The sequence below is a fragment of the Mustela lutreola genome, chromosome 8 (assembly GCF_030435805.1).
Source record: "Mustela lutreola isolate mMusLut2 chromosome 8, mMusLut2.pri, whole genome shotgun sequence".
NCBI classification, from domain to species: domain Eukaryota; kingdom Metazoa; phylum Chordata; class Mammalia; order Carnivora; family Mustelidae; genus Mustela; species Mustela lutreola.
In genome coordinates, this window is record NC_081297.1 from 147,613,274 (window position 1) to 147,634,775 (window position 21,502).

The following is a 21,502-nucleotide window of genomic DNA, read 5'->3' on the forward strand; positions in this document are numbered from 1 at the left end:
GCGCAGGCCGGGTCCTGTCAGCACCCCCGCCACTGGGGCCTGCCCCCTTCCCAGGCCTCAGGGCCCCGGCGGGTCTCAGAGCCTCACCCTCCCCACCACCCCCCTCCTCCCGGCTTCTCTTCAGCTCTTTATGAGGACAGGAACAAAAATCTGTCGATCCTGAGGGTCAGCTTTGCCAACATTTCTGTGAAAACCTCCCCAAATCCAAGAGGAGCTGGACAGCGTGTAGCCCGAGTAGTTTTTAGACCTACCTTCTGATTTTGTGCAGGCCCGGCCCATCCTTGGCCAGCGGGCGCATGGATGGGGAACTTAGTGGCTTGCTGCAAGTCGGCCCCTCCTGCCGCACACCCGTTTCGTGAGCTGGGGGTGCTCGGGGAGCCTCGGGACAGTGCGTCAGCCAGGTGCGGCGTGAGTTCTGTGCGGGCCCAGGACTGGCCTTGGTTCCCCGTCAGCTGTGGACACACAGTAAGTGATCGAGTGTTTACCCAAGGCCATGCGGGAGGGACAGAAGCACCCCAGTCACACAGCCTCCGTGGGTCCCACCTCCCGAGGCAAAAACCGTCCCCGGCAAGAAAGGGCCACCAGACTGGGATGGAGCCGCGACTCCTCTCTGGGTCCTACGTTTCCTGCTTGGAGTGGAGTCCTTCACACCGGGGTGCTGGTGCGTGAGGTGAGGTTCCTAAAATTTGACTGTATTCGCGGACATCCCTTATAAATGATGATACTTAAGATAAGAACAGCCCTAAAACTACTAGTTCAGGAGCCCTCCCAGCCCCAAGGTGAGCTGAAGGCAACAAGATGGGCTTGCTAAATTGCTCTTCCGCAGCGAGTGGGGAGCTCCTTTTTGTAGTCTTTGCACGATTGCGGGGAAGGCTCTACTTTTACTAAAACAAACAGGAACACAAGAGAACAGCCTGGTATCAGTGTCACCGGCAATGTTAGTCTTGGGCCTCGTGAGATCTGACCAGTCTTTCCACTCAGACTGTGCCAAGACCGTCCCCGCATTCTGGCTGCAGAGATCCTAGAAATAAACTGACCCGTGTGGACTTCCCACGGGCGTGAATCGTAGCTTCCGGAGCGGGCTGCGCCTGGGCGCTGTCCCCGCGGCCCTTCAGCAGCGGCTCTGGCTTCCCGTTCTGCTCACATCCTGGCGCTCCGCAGGGATCCAACGTTGGCCGTGCTAACGCCATCCCCTGCTTCTCTGCCTCTAGGGAGCTCACTGTCTCTGGAGCAGGACAGGAGAGCACAGAGGTGCTGGGGTGCAGAGCCTGGTGACCCCTGCCTGAGCAAATCTTTGTGGGCTGCTGGGAGGAGGTGGCACCTGGGAGGCTCGGCTCTGACCAGGTGAAGAACCAGAGAAGGCTGTTCCCGGACCTTGTTCCCGCCCTCAGCGGGATGGTGCTTTGAACATCGTGACCATATCAACTTCAAGGGGGCATGGTCTTAAGCCATCACATGTGGTCCAGAAGCTTCAAGACAACCCCTCCTACACGCGTCTCTACCCAAGTGTTCAGCCTTTAATGTCTGCGCTGGGCAACGCCTCTCAGCGGTACCCTCCGAAGGTTCTGGGGTTTGGAGTAACGTCGCACTCTTCACGGACCCAGGGACCTGCCACCGAATGAGGCAGGCTTTACCTCCAGCGACTGCAGGCGCGCGAGCCCTTGTACACGCGCATCAGCTCGCCTTCTGCCCCCCCTCCTGCTTCCCGCCAAGTGCAGCGTACCTGGCGGTCTTGTCAACGCTGTCGCCCCATCACCTACCCTTCCCTGGAGTCCAAGAAACACACGCGGGCCTCCTGTGGCCCAGCCCCGGGTCGGCTCGAGGAGGCTGAGGTGGTTGAGAGGCGCCCTGTGCTCTCTGGTTGCTCCCAGCCCAGGGAGGGAGACAGACACCGAAGCTGTCCCTTCCAGCACGGAGTGGAATGTGCTGGACAGGCAGAGGAGAGGCAGCCCAGCCGGCTCCACGGGTGGTCAAGGGAGGCTTCTTGGAAGAGGGAACACGAGAGTTGGGTCTTGATAGCGGAGTAGGAGTGAGCAAGGCCAAGAGGTATTCCTGGCCCGGGGGCACCGGGACAAGAGGCAGGGGCTGGGAAGACACCCACACAGTCTGGTGCTACCAGAGCAGGGCGAGAAGAGAGACTGGAAGCGTCACAGGCCCAGGCCTCTGTGGACTTCGGTGGCCCACAGGGAGCCACTGGAGGTGTGCAGCGCTCCTTGGGAGGTGTGCACTTCCCGTGGTGCTTCTAGATCCCTCTGCAGCCTGCCATGGCGGTTGTCCCCACTTCGCAGATGAGAAGACTGAGGCCAGGGGAACTAAGCTGCTTGCCAGGGCCTCTCAGCTGGGGAGCACTTGAGGATGGAAGTTGGACCTGGACCACCTGTCTCCAGAGCCTCCCACCCTGATGGTCCCCATGGTGCAGCCCCGTTTTCCTCTGGTCTACACTGGCGGGCATCTCTACACTAGCAGCTGGTGGCAGTAGTCAGAGGGGTAGGTCATGAAGCATCCTTTCGAACAGCTGCAGGGCTCCCAGCCGTGGGGTCTTGGGCCTCAGGTCACCCCTTTGTGAGTAAAGAGCCCCTCTAAGCCCACATGGTCAAGAGACGGGGTTCAGACACCGCGTGCTGGGAGGGAGCAGGTCCCGGAACAACCTTCTCTGATCCTTCACCTGACCAGGGCCAACTCATTCTCGTTCTCACCGGCGGCCGCAGCAGGGGCTGCTCCTTGTGACCCTTGGGCCTGCCTCTTCCCCATCTGCCTGCGGGGGGCTGGTGGGAATGGGGGTCCGGGACCGCCGTGGGGAGCCGCTCAGCCTGGCCAAGCCACACCCTCTACGAGCACTTGCACCTTAGGGGGATTATGTGTAGGCCGGGCAGGACTCTGGCTAGAAACACGCTTTAATTATAACCTACGGGTCTGGAGAGAAATTCAGATCCCACTCTAGTTGTGACTTTGTTTCTGGGAAAGCCCTCTGGTCTGACAGTGTGTGTGTGTGCGCATGCGCGTGCGTGTGTGCGTTGTGCGTGTGGGTGGTGGGTGTGAGTTTCTGGGTGAGTATGTGCAGGTGTGTGTAGGCATGGGGGAGGCTAAGCATCTAGGTCTGCAGGAGCATGAAGACGGGCGGGGGTACACACACAGGGTTTGATTTCTGAGATGGGGGATACTTGTCGGCTTGGGAGAAGGGTGACCCTGTAAGATCAAGGCTCAGCCTGGCGTCCCCAGCGCTAAGCCATCCTGGACCCAGGGCCGGGGTCTGGAGGGTCTGCTCACAGCTTCACCTGGGAGGGGAGAAGTCATCTGGGGCCCCCATGTGCGTTCACATCCCCGTGCACAGAGCCCTTTGCAAGCTCGACACTTGGGTGCAAACCCCTCCTCATGCTGCCTGGCGGGACGGCATCACTGTTGCTGTAAAACAAAACTGAACGGCCAGCCCTGGGTCCCGTGGCCAGCGAGTCAGAGCTGCAGCTGGAGAGCTGGGCGGCAACATGCCCACTTTGGCTTGAGCTCCCTGGCCTCGTGGGCTGCTCTGAGGCCCCTGGGCCCCCCGAGAAACTCGCCCTGGCACTGTGGCAGCTAGTTCTGCACTCAGTAAAGGCGGAATGAATGGAGGATCGCGTGATTGTCCCACTCACCTTAGAGATGGTTCCCAGTTACGTGCAGAAGGGATATGCCCTAATTATAGACACCTATTAATGCAATTAGTTGGAGGGATTGTGTGAAGGCTCGTAGCTGTGCCTGGCCCGCAATGACTGTGCAGAAAGTCAGCCCTAGTGAGACTTGAGCCTCCTCTGTGGAGAGGGGTTGATGGCCCCCATTGCCCCGCTGTCCGTGCCAACCAGGGCACGGGCATCCTCATACAGTACCCCCTCTTAAAGCAAACTAAAAACATATAAGCTTTGAAATAGCATTCTGATTTCATCGGTGGGTAGAAGGATTCTTACTCAATTACAAGTTTACTGTTTGAAAATTAGCAGTTGTTGGGGTGGCTCTTCTGGGGCAAAATGTGATCATGTGGCCACAAGCAGAGCCCTGGACTCAGGGTGAGACTTTCTGGGCTTGATTCTTGCTTCCCTGTTTCTAACTGTGTGACCCCAGCTCTCTGAGCCCCAGTTTTCATCTCAGCGAAACTGCCTCAATACTTGCCTTGCTGGGTTGATAACTGGGAGGACTGGAGGGGACATGTGTACTTGAACGTAGCTGGGTGGGGTGTTAGGGATGAATGAGCCACCGTGGGGAGCCGTTCGGAACTGGAGCAGGTCAGAGCTTTGTGTCACCTGAGGGAATTACAGCCCCAGGAGTGTTCACCCCAAAGCAGCTCCAGCTGCCTGGGGGCCATCTTTGTGGCTTGGGCGGGCGAGGCAGGCCCAGCCAAAAGCAGGATGGTGGAGGCTATGCCTTCCAAGTTCTGCCATCCTTGAATTAGCTCGTTCATTCAACAAGAACATCCTGGGTTCCTACTCTAGGCCAAGTCCTGGGCTGGGCACTGGGCTGCCAACTTACACCCAAGCCATAGAGCCTGCTTTCATGGAGCTGTCTCCTAGCTTCCCTAGTATCCTGCCATCTGAGCTCCTGTAGGCCTCGTAGCTGTTCATGTCTCAGAGGGAGAGAGAATTGGTCTGTGGCAGGCCTGCCACATCCAGCTGAATATGTTGTGCACTGCAAAACTCTAGGGGGTTACCATTTGCAGCCTCTTCCATGTGCATTGCACAACATACGGACTAGTACATGGCAGCCCTGGTACAAGACCTCGTGAGTGAAGATCCCAAGCTCACAGCGCCTCTGCCCGCCACTCCCACCCCCAGGGAGCAAAGCGCTTGCTTGCCCAACAATTCTGGCTTCAGGTCCCTGTTAGCTGTCCCAGCAGGCGGGGTGCAGATCACCTCTTTAAAATCATTACCCCCTAAGGGGTTAAACATGTGCTGCTGACCCCGTCCTGCAGCCTGATTCAGAAAGCTTGGCCTGGGATCAGTACACATTACAGATGACATTGAGAAATTCCACCTAAAAACAACAGTGCGGCTGTCCCTGCCGGGTGACGAGTGATTGGCCCTGTCCCGGCTTTCACGGCAAATCCTGGGGATTAGGCGCTCTCTCTCCTCCTGGAGGCACAGCCCGCCTGTCACCCCGGGCCACACCCTGGCCCACAGCCAGCATGTTTCCTGGGGTGACGGCCCAGCTGCCTTGGGGCCCGGGATGGGCTGTGGCCTGACTTCACCATGAGGGCTGGCAGCCTCCCTGAGGGCGGTGGGAGGGAGAGGGCAGGTGGGAGGGTCTCTTGAAGGGGATGGCAGGGAGATGATAGGCACACACACTCCTTGCGCCCCTGTGCTGGGATCCCAGGGAGCAGAGATGGGATGGAGGGCCCAGGGCCCCGTGCTGTGCCTGGCCTCGTCACCATGCTCAAATGACAGCTTTAGGCCCCAGAACCCTATGAGAAGGGCTCTCCACCACCAGTTTCACTGACAGACTCTCAGAGGTCACCCCATCACACAGCTGATGATGCCTCCAGGCAGCCCTCCAGGCTCACACTGGACCCTCCGAGGGCTCGGTGGCACTCTGGGCTTTGGAGTCCACCCAAGTGAGGCACGCAGGGAAGCCCGCTCCTGCCCAAGTGGCCCCGGAGGCCCGAGCTGGCCCCGCTGAGCTCGGCCAAACATCCCTCCTCTCTCAGCAAAGTGTTTCCATGTCATGGCAAAAGGTGCTCTAGCCACTCGGTTCCTAAAGCCAGGAGCTGGGGACCCTCTACAGTGGCTCCCCTCACACCCCCACAGCCAACTGTAAAGCCCCCGCTGCCCAGCCAGAGAGATGTCCTCCACCTAGGCCTGTCCTTGTCCTCCTCAGCGCTCAGCATTCTTGTCCCTCCTCTCTCTCTGTCCCCTGTGTCCAGCAACCCCAGCTTCAGACCCTCGGAAGCCGTGGCCTCTCTCTTCTTCTGGACATTAGCTAGGATGATCCCTGTTTCCTCCTCCTTTAGGTGAACTCCTATCCATCCCTTAAAGCCCTGTTTTCTCCTCTTGCCTGTCCTCTGCACCCCCAAAGGCTCTGTGTTTGGCTCCTCCCCTGTGTTCCACAACAGCCTGGATGGGCCTCTTTGGGGACCCTTCTCATACCCCTTCTTCCAGCAAACGATGTCTGTGCCCTGCAGAGCAGGTCCTGGTCCAGGAGACACAGCAGTGACCTAGAGAGACATGCAACCCTGCCGCATATTCATTTTATTCCAGAAGGTGGGAGCAGACAAGAAATGAGTAGAATACATTCATGGTCAGGGGGTGGTGAGTGTGACGTAGAGGCCTGGAGAGGGGGAGGGGCTGGGTGGGATGTGGGGCAGAGAAACAGCTTTAAATCTGGTAGTCGGAGACGGTTGTCTAACCCGAGGAGCTGAGGCAATGAGCCACATGGAAATGTGAGACAGAGAGCACGTGCAAAGTCCCTGAGACGGAGGGAAGCCTGGTGTCTTTGAACCACAGCAGGGAGGCCGATGAGGCTGGAACAGAGGTGTGAGCTGGTGGCTGGTGAGGCGGGGTCTTAAGGGCTTTCGAGGCCTCTGGCTTTTGCACTGAGTGAGGTGGGAGCCACAGGAGGGTCTTGAGGTGAAAGGTGAGATGACCTAATGCTTTAAAGGTTGACTCCGAGTGTGGGGCCGAGGCTCTCCTAGCCGGCTGACGCGATGGTGGGCCCCCATGTGGGCCCAGCAGAAGGCGTGAGAGGGAGACAGATTCAGGTGTCATTGGAAGGGGGTGCCACGTTTTGTTATGGGGTAGTGTAGGGCGGATAACCCCACAGATTTTGGCCCGAAAAAGAGAAGACCGCTGAGAGGGGAAGGCCGAGACGTGGCAGCTTCGGGGGGTCAGCTGGACACTGGGATCAGGACTCCACGGCCCCACAGCGGCACTCCGTGGAACCGATGAGCCTGGGAGACGTTAGCGTGTGGATGGTAGTCAGAGCCCGAGACCCCGTGAGCTCACCGAGGAGGCGAGTATAGACGCGGAGAGAAGAGGCCGAGACGGGGCGCACAGCCCTTGTGCCCCGGTCGGGGCGAGCCCGCGAGCCTGCGCCGTGACAGCCTGGAAGAGGGGAAGGCGTTTCCCGGAGGAGGGCACGCCCATTGGATCTGGTGACGCCCAGGTCCCTGGTGACCCTGGCAAGGCCCTCCCAGAGAGCAGGATGGGGGAGATGCTCGGAGCAGGATAACTGGAGGCTCCTGCTGGAACAAGAGCCGAGGACCGCACGCGCCCACGGCAGCAGCGCGGAGCTCACGGCCTCGCAAGTTCTTGCTGGATTTTCTGGATTTGCTCTTCTAAAGATTGTGAATTCCAGGAGGCAAGGACCTACGAGGGGCTCCTCTGTGCAACGGCCCCCTCCATCACCCTGCTCGTTAGTCTTTCTTGCACACACGTGTGTGTGCACACACCCACCACACTAGGAGGTCACCGCCCAGGCCCAGGGTCTGCTGAATTCCAGAGTCACCACGGGGTTAAAGCGATCCCAGAGCAGACTCTCAGCGTCCCCTGAGGTGGCCCCCGGGGACTGTCTGTGCTCAGCCAGGATGATTCGTGAGCCTCCTGCTGCCACTGTCATGCACCTTTGGAAAAAGCCTTTGATAGCACCGGGCACACTCATAAATCGTTCTTTATTTAAAAAAAAAAAAAAAATACAGTGTTTTAGGCAAATAGCAGTGGAGGCATGTCATGCAAACTCAGGAAAGGAAAGCTGGGTGAAAATCCGAAATTTCGAGGCTCCTGGCCTCACAACCATAACGTGCAAAGGACCCAGATGCCTTCGTCACCCGTTAGCAGAAGAGCCTCGATGTCAGGTGTTTCTGGACGGACTCTGCGAGGAACGTCCGCTCCATGGCCGAGACGGGGGGACCCCAGCGTCCCAGTTGTCACCGCCGGCAGACAAAGAAATCGCCCCCCGGGGCCAGCTGTGAGGCAGGCACTCTTCCGGCACGTTGGGGATCCTGCCTGCAGCAGGCCTGTGGGTGATTCTCCCCATCCACAGAGGAGGAAACTGAGACTCGGGCTCAGGGAGCGTGAGTCAGGAGAGCACACAGGGTGTCGGGACTCCGTGTGGGGTTCCTGGGCCATGACCTTCCAGGGCGACCTTGGGCAGGGCGAAGTCCTATTCTTCGGGGTCCGGCCAGTCCTGAAACCCCCTGCAGCTGCGCTTCTGAGCACGCCCCAGACTGTTCCTGCCAGGCCGGCTTGTCCGCCGAAGTTCAGCCGAGACGAGCTCCTCGGTGACACTTTCACAGGCGGCCGGTGCCCAGTCTGGGGTGAGCTTCCCCAAACTCCACGGAAGCCTCTTTCCTCACCTTCCTAGCCTCTGCGGCCTCGCCCTCTACGGCCGACTCCCCCAGGGGGCCGAGAGCTCCACGAGGACCCAGCTGGCTCCAGGCAAGCTTGTGCCCACAGCGCCGGCTCCGTGCTTGCCAAAGGAGGGAGAAGAGCGGGCGCCGTGTTGCAGCCAGCGGTGGGGGCTTCGGGGCCCGCTCTGAACTTGGCAGCTGCACACTGGGCCGGCGTCTTAATTCCTTGGGGCCTTATCACCTCTGAAGAAAGAGGTGATGTAGCCGAGGGCAGGACTCCTCTCTCCGGTACTCCCAGCCCTAATCCTATGTCCCCTTGGCAAGACTTGCACACACTTGCCTTTCCATGACCTTTGCGCCTCCTGGGGGGACTGCGAGGGGTTCAGTGTGGCAGCAGCGGAGCGCTAACAATGTGGGGGACCCGAGCAAGGTGCTTCACCTGCTGGGAGCTGGGGGTTGGGGTGGGGGAGACAGGATATTTGGCAGAGCCATAGCACAACCCCAGGATCAGACCTGCATTCTAGAAGGCTGGCTGTGGCCGCAGTGAGGGGAGAGCTTTGGGGGTGAGGAGCAAGTGTTGTAAGGTCAGGCATGCCCTGAGGCACGGTGGGGTGGGGCTGGAGCAGACAGGAGGGTCTGGACACTCTTGTGCATGGAAGCCGTCTGTCCCCACGGTGACCGAGTGGGATGGAGAGAAGCCAGGAGGCCTGTTGAGGAGGGGCCTGCCTTCTCTGGAGACTGGAGAAGGGCAGCAGATTTGGGGGGAGGGGCCGTCTGGGGGGATCTGAGCAGATGAGCTTGGGTCTGGGGCTGAAGGACCCCAGCAGGCAGGGGTAGGGACAGGAAATGGTTTTTTTATCCCTTCTATCATGGGCGGCTTTTTGGCCAACTGTTACAGTCCGTGCGTTAGACGGCAAATCCCTTCCAGAAAAGGGCCCAGCCTCCTCTTCCTCTGGTGAGCCACACAGCTCCGTGGAAGGGGCCGTGGCCCAGGACTGACTCCCTGACGCTCAGAACTCACTCACTTCCCCGCACGGAGCCGGTTTCCTCCTCCAGGAGCACAGACAGTGATGCTGACATGAGGAGGACGAGACGGCAGACAGGAGTGGTCATCTTGAGGACAAAGCACCGTAGAGACATCGGTTTCCGTGTCAGGGAGCGAGGCCGAGAGGTCTAGCGCAGAGCGACCTTGCCTTCCACATTCCTCCTGGAGGGGAAGGCTGGCCTTGGGGGGCTGCTTGCATCCGCCTGGTCCAAGCTGCTCAAGCTCCGGGGAGGCCGGTGTGGGGAGCACATTTATAATAATCGAGAAGTGCGGAGGGCGAGTTCTGCGGAGACATGTTGAAGGCCATTTGGTATTTTAAATATGCAGCCCAGACACCCTTCTCCTTCCTTCCAAGCACCTGCTTGGGTGTTTCTTAGGGCAAGAAGGGAACACGGAGTTTCAGGAGCTCAGCTCCTCCACTGCCGATTACAGATGGGACTGCTTCGTGGTTCCTTTCTGCCGTGCTTGCCTTCGATGCAGGCCGAGGCAGCACGTTCTGGAAGCTTCCTCCATGTCACGTGGCGCTGTGAGGAGGAAGGTGATGCAGGGGGATGGGAAGAGCTGAGCTTCGGGTCCGTCCCCGCTGGATGGCTTCCGGAGGTGTGGGCTGGGTCGCTCCAGCGCTCGAGCCCACTCCACTCCTCCCAGGGAAGGGTGGGGGAGGTCTGTTCCCGAAGGCACTGCGGTGAGGACTTCAGAACCGATAGGCATGTGGGATCCACTCATTTCCCTTCCCCTTCACCGGCTGCGTGTCCCTGTCCCAGCCCCTCCGTGCTCTAGTGCTGGTGGTGCCGCTTTCTTTTAAGTAATCTCTAGGCCTGACATGGGGCTCGAACTCACAACCCTAGGATAAAGCGTCACGCACTCCCGACTGAGCCAGCCAAGCACCCCATCTAGTGCTTTGCTTTCTATGTAGCCACAGTGTATCTTTGTTTTCTTGGGTTTTCCTCTTTGCCGTTGGTCTGTGCTCTTCATTCTCCTCTGCAGGGAGCATCGTTTGTACCGAGGACACCTCACCGAGACGTGCGTAATGACGGGCCCGTCCCCGTTGCCCGTCACGTCTGGGTTTGTCGGGGCCACATGGGTCTCCTCTGACCGCCCGGCTCTCGGTCGCAGCACCTCGTCCTCACAGGCCAGCACTCCGCCTTCCCCCCCTGCTCGTGGCTCTGCGTGGCGGCCGCCAAGGCCAGACAATAAGGCCTGGCTCTTCCTCGCCGTCCCTTTCCCACCCGAGCCGGGAAACTCAAGGACCTGCAACCACTGTACGTTCTCCCTTCCGGGTGACAGTTTCCACTTTACGAACTGTACTTAATGTTTTCGTGTACGTTCGTTCAGTCATTCGGCAAATGTAGGTCGAGTGCCTCCTGTGTGTCACGTGCAAAGTAGCACAAAGGACCTGTTCCCTGCGACACACAGGAGACACCGGAGTGGCCTGGAAAGACGGGGCTATTGGCCTCCGGACTTTCACTGCCGTGCGGAGACTGATGACCCCCAAGAGAGCAATGGCCCTCTAGCCTGTCTCCAAGGAGCGATAGCTCCTCACTCTTTTTACTCTGTGGGCTGCGACTTTCTTACCCGTCTTTCCTAAGCCGGATCTCTCTGAAACGCACGGTTCATTTCCACTGGCACGAGAGCACGGCGAAGTTCCGTGGTGCGTCATGTGGCTTGTGAAAATCCTCTCCGACAGCCCCGTTCACGCCATTACACCTCGTCGGTCAGAATCACAGGGCTTCTGGGTTGACAGCTGACCTTGAGAACGCATGGTGACTTGCCCAAGGTCACACCGTTGGTCCGTGTGCGGTGAGCCCCGGAACCCGAGGCTAGGATTCCGGGTCTCCTCCTAGATCAGCATCTGTGTCAGAGACAAGACCCGTGCAGGGAGCTCCACGGCTGCTTTCCGTCCTTTCAAATAACGGGCGGGCACTCGGGTGCCACTCTAAGCCGCAGATGCTGGGGGCAGGGAGCGGGGAGGGGGTGGCTTGAGGACCAGAAAGGCCGACCACAGACCCCCGGGATGGCCAGGGTCCCCGCTGGACCCGTGTGCTTCCTGTGGGGTTCCCGGCTCTCAGCACATCAGCTGCAATTTACAAAGCAGAGACCAGACGGGAAGGTGAAGTGCCCGAGGGGCCTACATTTTTCAAAGGGGAAAAAAAAAGGCTTAATTATATCTTTAAGAGGCACAGACACGCCGAGGAATACCAGCAGCGTCTGAGACCTGAAGCAGAAATGCCAGAGACGAGGATTTGGAAGACGAACACAGTTGAACCCGGCACTGTGGTCTTCTTGTTGTTGTTCTGGGGCTCCGGGAAGCTGCGGAGGCACAGACCCCAGCAGGGCAGATGGACACGCCAGGCACGACGGAAAAGCATGCCTCCCTTTGGCCTGCATGTTGTTGCTAGACTGGTCATTAACTACCGTCCTTCCAGAACCTTCTGTGGTTCCTCTTTCCTTCAGGACAGAGTTTTCCACAGTCTAGGAAGGGAGACAAAACTCTGTCCTGTCTGGGCCTCACGGACTGCCGCCCCTTCTTTCCTCCTGCTTTCTTTCTTCCTCACCTTGATCTCACTCGGTCATCACGATGGAGCTCCCTCTGCGCGGGGCTCCAGGCCCCGTGCTGGGGACAGTGGGATGCCCGAGTTGCAGATGCCATCTCCCTGGAAGGGGAGCTGACTGCAGCTTCCCAGCCATGGGCAGAGGCGGCATGATAGCTGCAGGAACGAAGTATCATGGACCCCAGGGCTGGGGAGGCTTCATGCAAAAGGACCTAAGCAGTCTAGCTGGTCCCCCAGCCTGGTCCATAGCAGACACCAATATCACATCTACAGAATCGAGTTGATGGGCCGGGGTGGGGGCGGGGGAGTTGGACCCCCTGGGGGAGGCTTTCCAAACTCTGTGGGGTCACGGAGGGGCAGCACGAGTCTCTCTTCTTCCCTGGCTTGTTTCCCTGCAGTAGGAAGGTTGATGGTGGTTCTGAATGGATGCTGGTCTCGAATCAGTGGTGGGGAGGAAGCCAGAATGGATGGACGGGTGGGTGGGTGGGTAGATGCATGGATGGATATGGATGGTGGGTGGGTGGATGATTGGATGGACGGTTGGGTCTGTGGATGGATGGTTGGGTGGGTGGGTGGTGAGTGCATCAGTGGGTAGGAGAGCTGTAAAGAAAGTAGTGATATCAAGAGAAAACCTGGCTTTGGTCAAAGGGAGGACTAGGAGGTAGAACGCAAGCTCGGACTATGCTGGGAATGGAGGGAACATGCTCACCTGAACCAGAGCTCCAGGGGAAACGTGACTGAGCAGAAGCAGCCACGGTCATGTCCACAGAGTGGGTGTGGCCCGGAAAGGGCTCTCTGGGTTGGCTGGGTTTGTGGTTAGAGGTGGGGGTTTAGTGCTGACTTCGGGTCAGAGGGAAGGGGCCGAGAAGCCCCTTCTGGTGAGGTGGGGGCCCCGGGGGGTGGGAGAGAGGGGACACACTTCTGAGCCCTCCTACGTGCACTCACGATTTCTTATTTCCCACTGGCAACACGCATATTTGTTCCGCCTTAATCATTTTTCTTGTTAATCGCCGAGACGCTGCGGAAACCCCGGCTCGGAGCGTGACCTGCACCAGATTCGGGCCCACCTCCCCGGGGCCCCTCCCAGTGCCCCCTTCGCTAACACCGCCCCAGGCTTCCTCCCACGCCCCTTTGTCTCAGCGCCGAGCTGCAGCCGAGCAACGAGCCGCGGCCTGGCAGGGACAAAACCTGGGAAAGTGCCCAACGTGACGGATGTTGTACAAACGTTTTCGACACATTTGGGGCCTTCCTTTCAGTCCAGTTTTAAAATCAATCTGGTAAAAATACTCCACACTTGCTCTGGTTTCCTGTCAGGCAAGAATTCAGCCATACTTTGAACATCAGATCACATTCAAGCTGGAATCGCGAAATGCTTTGTGGCCGTCCAGTCGTCATTTCTGAGGGAGGAGGAGGAAGGTGTCCTCCTGCTTGTTTTGTTTCTGATTTTGAAGCTTGCTTTCTTTCATCGCTGTTTCACAGAAGAGCCCGTTAAAACGCAGGAAGGTTAACAAACTCTTCTGGGGTCGCACCGCCGTTCCCTGTCCCCTCGCTGAGCCGCAACATTTCCTTAGCGTGTGCTTGGCAACACCCAGAACGTCTGTGGGTCTGGACCCTTCATGCTATTCAAATGTGTGTGCATAATAATTTTATAATATTTCTATTTAACGTACAAATGTATATACATTTTCTATTTCTATATAATACTCATAAATTTATATAAAATATATAGGTATAGAAAATTTTATATATGTTTAAAATTTATATATTTATATAAAATACTTTTAATATATATTTTAAAAAGATTTTTATTTATTTATTTGACAGACGAAGATCGCATTAGGCAGAAAGGCAGGTAGAGAGAGAGGAAGGGAAGCAGGCTCCCCGCTGAGCAGAGAGCCCGATGTGGGGCTCGATCCCAGGACCCTGGGATCATGACCTGAGCTGAAGGCAGAGGCTTTAACCCACTGAGCCACCCAGGCGCCCCAGATTTTTAATATATTCTAAATAAGTATATTTACATATTTCATATTATCTAGTTACATATTTGGCATTATAATAATAACATATATAAAATTATAATCTGTATCACATATTAATCATATGCTATATAAACAGAATGATGATTAATAGAAATAAATACATATCTGATCGTTGCTTGGAGAAATGTACTCTCCACTCCACTGTTCCTCTGTCCCAAAATAGTTCTCAGGCTCCCCCGGCCTCTCACCTCTTCCTTGAAGACACAGAAACTCCTCTGAGCGCTAGAAATAGAGCAGTAACCTCTGTCGCCAGCGTGGGAGAAGTCAGGAGGTAACCCAGGCCACTGGTGGCCTCAGGTAGCACTGTGGGCCTCAGGCCAGGGGAGAGGAGAGGGTGACACGGAGGGGGGCTATGGGGGAGCCCCCACCGACCCGTCCAGATTCTATGCCCGGGAGGGGCAGGCGGGAGTGGCCGGGTCGTCAGGGGCCGCTGACAAGCCCGCATCTTTAGCAGCTGCAGATGTTTTGGGCGTTCCCCCAGGACAAAGCCACAGTGTCACCGCCAGGCAGGGGCAGAGAAAGGGTGCTGACAGCCTGCAGACTATCTCTCCATCAGAGCAGAAGCCCTTGTTTACTTAGAATAGCCTGGAATTCTGCCGCGGCTGTTGGGCATTTCACTTTTGAAACATAAGCCCAGAGAGTGAAAGGGGGAATGGCACACCCAGATTCCCCTTCTGACCGTGAACTTGGCGTTCCTGATCAGAAACCAGCGCCGCGGCAGGAGGCCTTTGCCAGCCTGCAGGCCCCCCAACCCCGAGCCTTTGACATGGACAGAGGCAGGCGTGGGGGCCTGACCGCAACGCCCTGGGCTTGGTTCCGAGGTCTGGGGTGGGGGCTCAGTAGTCTGATGCAGGAAACAATCAGGGGCAAGTTCGCAGCGCGTGGTTGCAGAGCTGCGGCTCCCCAGCTTGCTCTCTGCCCGCACGCTGGGGCAGCACACCACAATAGTCGGCTGAGAGGTGCTGGTCGGCACTTCCCACCCCTGCCTCAGTGACATCACCTCTGTGGCTAAAAATCAGCCACGGAAATTGTGCACTCCAGCGGGAGACCCACCCTCCACGGCACGTGACTTGGGGCAGGTCCTAATATCAGAGCAGGTGAGACGGAGAAAGGACTTTGGACATCATTCATGCATAGATGTCAACAGCTGTTGGTGGCACCTGCTTGGCAATGCACTGGGGATCTATCCACCTGCAGACTGCTTGTGTTGCTTCCTCCTCCAAGAAGCCTTCCCTGACTGGCCAGGCTCTGTCTGGCCAGGCTAATGCCCACCATAGCCCCATCTGTCTCCTCCCAGAGAGCAGGAAAGTTTGCTCTGAGCCTCGGGTGTCCTGCAGAGGCAAGCAGGTGCCCACAAAGCCTGACCCGGAGACAGGGAGACGGCCAGGCGAGTTTGGAGAGTTACAGAATTTGCTCTTCCCCTCCAATCCTGCTCCCCTCCAAATCTCAGGGTGCCTTCCAAGCTGGGCTTTGTCTGAGCCTTGGCAGAGCCCATGACTGGAGGCTGCCAGTCATGGCCTTCGTGTGGTCCCTCTGTCGCCTGTCCCCGCCTATCCTCCTGCCGATGGCGCTGGCCAGGCCCTGCTGCTCAGGCTGCACTGCTGAGACTCTGTTGGCAGATGCTTCTTGCTCATCGGTTCCCACCAACACCGAGCAGTGAGCTCAAGTGTCAGCCTCCACTGTGATCTTCCGCGTCACAGAAGACAGGATCACGTGTGCTTTGCTCCTCCTGTGGGTCAGAACTAGACACGGTGGGTAGGAAGAAGAGGGATGGGTGTCTCCTGGGCGTCTACGCCACACCAGGCCCGCTTTCAGGCTCTTCCAAATCCTCTGTCAGGTAGATGGCCGGAATGAACTCACAGTCATTTGACCTCTGGAGGTGGAAACAGAGCCCAGGGGCGACCACCAGGAGGTAGACGTTACTCCACAGGGGATTCAAACATCTGGCTCAGCGTGGGATGCGAGGAGGTCTAAGATGGCTTCTGTTCTTCTCCCCAGGTGTCGTGCGCCAAGTGCGGCCCATTGTGGGCCCGTTCCATGCCGTCCTGAAGCTGGAGATGAACTATGTGGTCGGGGGTGTGGTGTCCCACAGAAACGTCGTCAACGTGCACATCTTTGTCTCCGAGTACTGGTTCTGAGGGCCTGTCCGTGCCATGCGGCCACACCTGTGTCTCCAGGCCAAGTCGTTGCCACACCAACCGTGCCTGTCCCCGTTGACATTTCGTAAATTGATGTATTTGTCTTAGCGTTAGGCCAACATGTATTAAGCCAGATGAATAAGTTCATCTGGTGTATTTTGGTATTTAAATAACAAGTCCAGTTACTCAACTGTCTGTTGAAAACCTTGCTTATTTTTTGACTCCAAGGTTAAAGTTTGCTCCCGTTCTCTGCCCTGGCAGAGGGGTGGGGGTGACTGGGCATTGGTAAGGACCAAGAAAAGAAAGATATTTTTCAGGGGGCAGCCAGTCTAGACGCCGAGAGAAAACCAGTTTCGGCACTGATCACACAGTTTGACATCTGGTATTTTTTTCACCAGTTGGATGCAGTGTGTCCAAGGACGCGGGTGCTGTCCAGTAACAAGTATGACCGGCTCTGCCCCGATGCCTCAGGAAGCACTTAGAGGCTGCGTTACAGATCTGTTTAAGCAGGAGAATTTCCTCGGGAGAGGCAGAGCCTGTTAGGTTTAAGTGCGGACCCTGCGCGGTCAGCGAGGGAATGGCTGGGTTTTCTCTGCACTGTGCATCCGTCTTTTTTCATCGGAGGTGGGGAAATAAACAGCTTTGTCATCCTCCTGGTGGCCTGTCATCCTCCTGGTGGCCTGTGCATGAGGGTCTTTCAAGAAGGGGGTTCTCCGCTAGCAAAGCACCTGGGACTGTCCCTTCACACCTTCTCAGACAGCCTCCGGCCCCCTGCGGAGGTTTTGGGTGGGGCCCAGCCTGTGCGTCCGAACAGCTTCCCACCCCGGTCCTTTCCAATTCCTCGCCCGCCCTCTGACAAGTGCGGTTCAAGCCGGCCCCTTGCCCCACGCCCAGCCCTGCCTGATGAGATGGTGTTCCGTATGGGATTCTGGTCCCCTCTAGAAATCAGCGAGGAGAAATAACGATGATCTTCAGCAGGAAGGAGAGACCCCCAGGGCACAGGGAGTCCCCACGCACCCGGCCTATGGTGCTTCATTTATTTGCTCCTGGAACCCGAGGTGGGCATGACCGGACACAAGTTTGAGGTGAGCAGACAGGGGTCCGAGAGAGGGACATCACGGCCCAAGTCGCAAGCTTTTTAGGGACACGGGATTCAAAGTCAGTTTATCAGACGCCGATCCGTGAAGCCCTGTGTCAGAGAGATGTGGTCAGGCCGGGTCTATAAGGTGTCCCGACACACTCAGCGTCGCCAGGGAGCCCAGCCCCGCCCATGCTCGGTAGCACCCTGGGACCCACGGGGATTCAGCATCAGGGCCCCTCGCTCCCACACATGCCCCTCCTCTAGATGCCCCTCGCCCCGGGTTTATCCCAGCTTCTTAGGCGGGGACCCCGCTTGGGGCTCAGAGCCTCTCTCTTCCCATGCCCCGGCTCATCTCAGCAGCCTGGACCCTGGCACTGGCTGAGATCGTAGCCCCCCAGGGGACGTCACCCTTGCTGGGATTTCACTGTGGCTGGTGTTCTGGTCATTCGAATGAGCGCTACTCCCACTCTGCGGGGTGGGGTCTCTAGCTGTCTTTGGGGACTTCTGCGTTTCTAAGGTCCCTCATTCAGGGTATTGTTCTGTCAAAGCCAGGCCGGGGCCAGGCAGGCACAAGACCTGCAGGGTCTGGGCATCTTGAGGTGCTGGGAAGGGGGGAAACGGTGGGGGGGACTGGACAGTCCAGGAAGCCATATCAGCAGCTCTGGATGCCTGTGAATTGGGGTCTTGGTGGGGAAGAGGGGACCTGGGGTCCGATCACAGGCATGGAAGCCTGGGGTGATGGGCAGGAAGTGAGAATCCACTTGGGGTTCTGGTTTCCTGCTTGCAATGTGGAGGACAAGTGTGCAAGGGCCAGACAGCTGGGCCCGGGCCCTCAGAGAGGAAGGTTTCCCCCGCTTCCGGATTCCTGGTGGGGCAGAGTGGGCGACAGAAGCAAGGCCCCCTGGAAAAGGCCTTCCCGGGTGGGAGCTGCCGTTGGTGGGCAGAGCCGCCTCCTGTCTCGGACTGGCTCTCAGAGCAGCATATGGCCCATCAACCTTCCTGAGCGTGGCCCCGGGCTGGGGGGCGTGGGAGGGGTGCAGAGGGAAAGTGCTGAGGGCAGGGAGCTGCCCGCTGGAAAGCAGAGGGGAGAAGAGCAAGCCAGGCCCTTGCCCCACCTGACACAGAGCCAGAGAGGCCGAGTCAGACCTCACCTTAGCAGGGGCCGTCCGCCCGGCCTGTTTCTGCACTTGCAAAGTGGAGGCAGAGATCCCTGTCTGCTCCCCAGCCCTCCATGGCAGCCCGCGGCGCTGGAGACCGGGAGCACAGCTCTGCACCTGTCAGGAGCTGCGTGCCTGTCCGATCTTACTTCACTCATCGTTCAAGTGATGATGGTGACCGTGACAGCGATGGCCACTGTCAACCAGGCCACACCAGTGTGCTCTGCGTTTCCTTTTCTTAACCACCCATGAGAGCCCGGGGAGACAATTGTGTCGATTACACAAGAGCCCAACTTCTCCTATTTGATATCGTGCTCTGGCTTGGGCACCCAACGGACCAATATGTGTCCCATTATTCTTGCCAAGGAGTTCCTGCCAGGGCCCAGCTTCAGCTGCCTTCCCGACCGGCGAATCTGAACCAGTCAGGCCTCTGGGCCCCAGACAACAGTGATCGCTTTTTAATTGCAGCCTTAGGACAAAATAATAGAGGGCAATCACTATAGGGAAAGCAAGTTCATAAGCAGGATAAGAGGCCAAAGGCACACACACACTAGACCAGATCGTTTTTGCTGATTTGGCAGTCGAAGAAAGTTGGAAAGAAGGTTCCAGAAGGTCTGGGCTGTCCTATTCTACCAGAAAACCATCTCTGTTGTGAATGAAGGGAGCCTCACTGACGCTCCGAGGACCACTGCAGCATGGTGGCAGGAGGGCCTGGGTCTCCTGGCGTCCTGGAGGGACCAGCGTGAAGGGCGACAGGAGGTAGGCCCCCTTACCTAAGTCCCGTCAAGGTCCTCAAGTGAGTTTAGGTGAAGAAAACACCTGGAAGTCGTGCTACATTTTTCATCCCCAATGTTTTATCGTGAAAATTTCCAAACACGCAGTGAGAGAGGTGGAAGCTGATGGCGAAGGTCGGGTCCCCCGTCCGAGGTTCTACCGTTATCGTTTTTGTAAGATCGGTTTGCATTTTGAAGAAATGGTGACTTACTGCTATTAAATTTCACATTAAACTTTAAAAAAAAAAAAAAAAAAAAAAAAAGCTTTTGGGTTTCGCAGGCTCAAGTTCAGATCCAGCCACTCTTGGACCGTGTGGCCTCGGGCGAAAGGCTTCATGTCTCAGACCCTGAGCGCTGCTGCTGCTGCGGGATGAAAGTCATCTCCGTGCCTTACGCCGGCGGCTGCGGGGGCGAAACGGTCGGTTACGTGAGCAGCACGAGGAGCGACACACTTCGGGTCCCTGTAAATAGTGCTACCATCACAGGTGGAGTGAAGGGACGTTCTTTATTATTCTATTATTCTTTATTCTATTATTAGTCTCATGTGGACCAGCTGGGGACACAGCAGGAGTTTACAAGTCACCTCAAGTGGCCTCGTGAGAGCTGGCTGCCCCTGCAGACTGCTCGCCCCTTCCGTCTGGGACACCACTGCTAGGGGGCATGTCCGCTTGTCCCCGGGCTGCTTTCTGGACCGCTGGACTGTCCCCTGGGCCAGCTCGCATATTGTGCCCCCTTCCTCGGCTGCACTCTGCTCGCCCCGATGACGTCCGGGTCTGGGTGCCGGCAGCAATCCCGCACCTTCCGTCACACTTGCCAGCATCACTCGTGCCTGAGAGATGGGCTCCTAGAGGCCGCCGACCATCCTCCTGGAAGTGGAATGAGACGGAAAGTGACTCTTTTTATTTTTATTTTTTTATCAATTCTTGTCCTTTCCCTATTTTGTTTTTAAAGATTTTATTTATTTATTTGACACAGAGAGAGATCACAAGCAGGCAGAGAGGCAGGCAGAGAGAGTGGGGAGGAAGCAGGCTCCCTGCTGAGCAGAGAACCCGATGCGGGGCTCGATCCCAGGACCCTGAGATCATGACCTGAGCCGAAAGTAGAGGCTTTAACCCACTGAGCCATTCAGGTGCCCCCGGAAAGTGACTCTTAAGTAACTCGCAGAGTCTTTAAGGGATACGTAGAGCACGGAAAAGCTTGTAAAATATAACCTTTAGGGAGTGTGGGGACAGTCGCTATGACCCCGAATAATCATTACGTTTTGTAGACACATTTAATGTGCCAGGATCCCCTCTGTAACTGTCCCCCCAGATACACATACACGCACACGCACACACTATATGCCCAGCGCCACGGCCAGGTCAGCTCAGGGCCATCTTCTCTCAAGAAGACACCTGTCTCACCCCTGCGATGACCCTTCACTCCCATCGCTGCCCAACTCACAGCGTGACCCCCTGTCCCGTGCTCTGGGACTTGACTTTCTCAAAACTTCCACAGAGGCAGTCAAGGACAGCCAGGAGTCTAGAAACCTCTCGCACCCGTCCCCCGGCTCCAACAATTACAGACGCTTTGCCAGTCCTCTTTCATCTCTGCCCTCCCCTGGCTCCTTTTCATTTTACAGGAATTTTTTCTTTTTTAATAAACTTTATGTTTAGAACCATTTTAGAGTCACAGAAAAGTTGTCAGGGTCAGGCAGAGTTTGCGTACACCCAGCCCCTGGTTTCTCCATCGTCAATGTCTTGCGTGAGTCCGGTCCACTTGTTCTAAGGAATGAACCCATATCGATACGTCGTTGTTAATTAAAACACATTCTTTATTCTGGTGCCTTTGGTTTGTACCAAATAACCTCTCGTTGTCCCAGGACCCAATCCAGGATCCCATGTTACATTCGGGTGTCATGTCTCCTCAGCTACCCTGGGCTGTGACAATATCTCAGACTCTCCCTGTTTTTGATGACCTTGGCAGTTTGGAGGCATACTGGGCAGATATTTTGTCAGATGGCGCTCAACTGGGATTTCCTGATGGTTTTCTCACGGTTAGACTGGGTTATGGGTTTGGGATGACGGAAGGGAAGGGCCCTTCCCAGCCCCTCCGACCCCGGCCCCTGCCATCCACAGCGCTGAACGCTGGCGGTGTAGGCGTGGTGGGTCTGTAGGCTTCTTTGCTTAAAGACACTCTGTCCCGCTGTCCAGTCTGTCCTCTTTGGGAGGAAGTCACTCCGCAGAGCCGGGGACTTTGTCAGAGATGAGGACTTACTCCCCGCCATCGTGAGGGAAGAGTGCGGGGATATTTTAAAGCGAATCCCAGACATCGAGTCATTTCACGTTTAAATATTTTAAACACTTTTTTTCCGTATACATTTCTAATGATGAGGGCTTCTAAAACATGGCCACCACACCTGTTACACCAAAG

The 21,502-nt window shown here is 56.9% G+C and overlaps 1 protein-coding gene across 1 annotated transcript in view; it reads left to right on the forward strand.

The window, feature by feature from the left end:
* Nucleotides 1–16,732, forward strand: part of FBLN1 (fibulin 1) — an 80,016-nt gene extending 63,284 nt beyond the window's left edge. The window contains exon 17 of the mRNA XM_059187265.1: nucleotides 15,940–16,732. Coding sequence (XP_059043248.1) covers nucleotides 15,940–16,079 — 140 coding nt within the window. The 3' untranslated portion in view covers nucleotides 16,080–16,732. The remainder of the gene's footprint in view (nucleotides 1–15,939) is intronic.
* The last annotated feature ends 4,770 nt before the right edge of the window (nucleotides 16,733–21,502 follow it).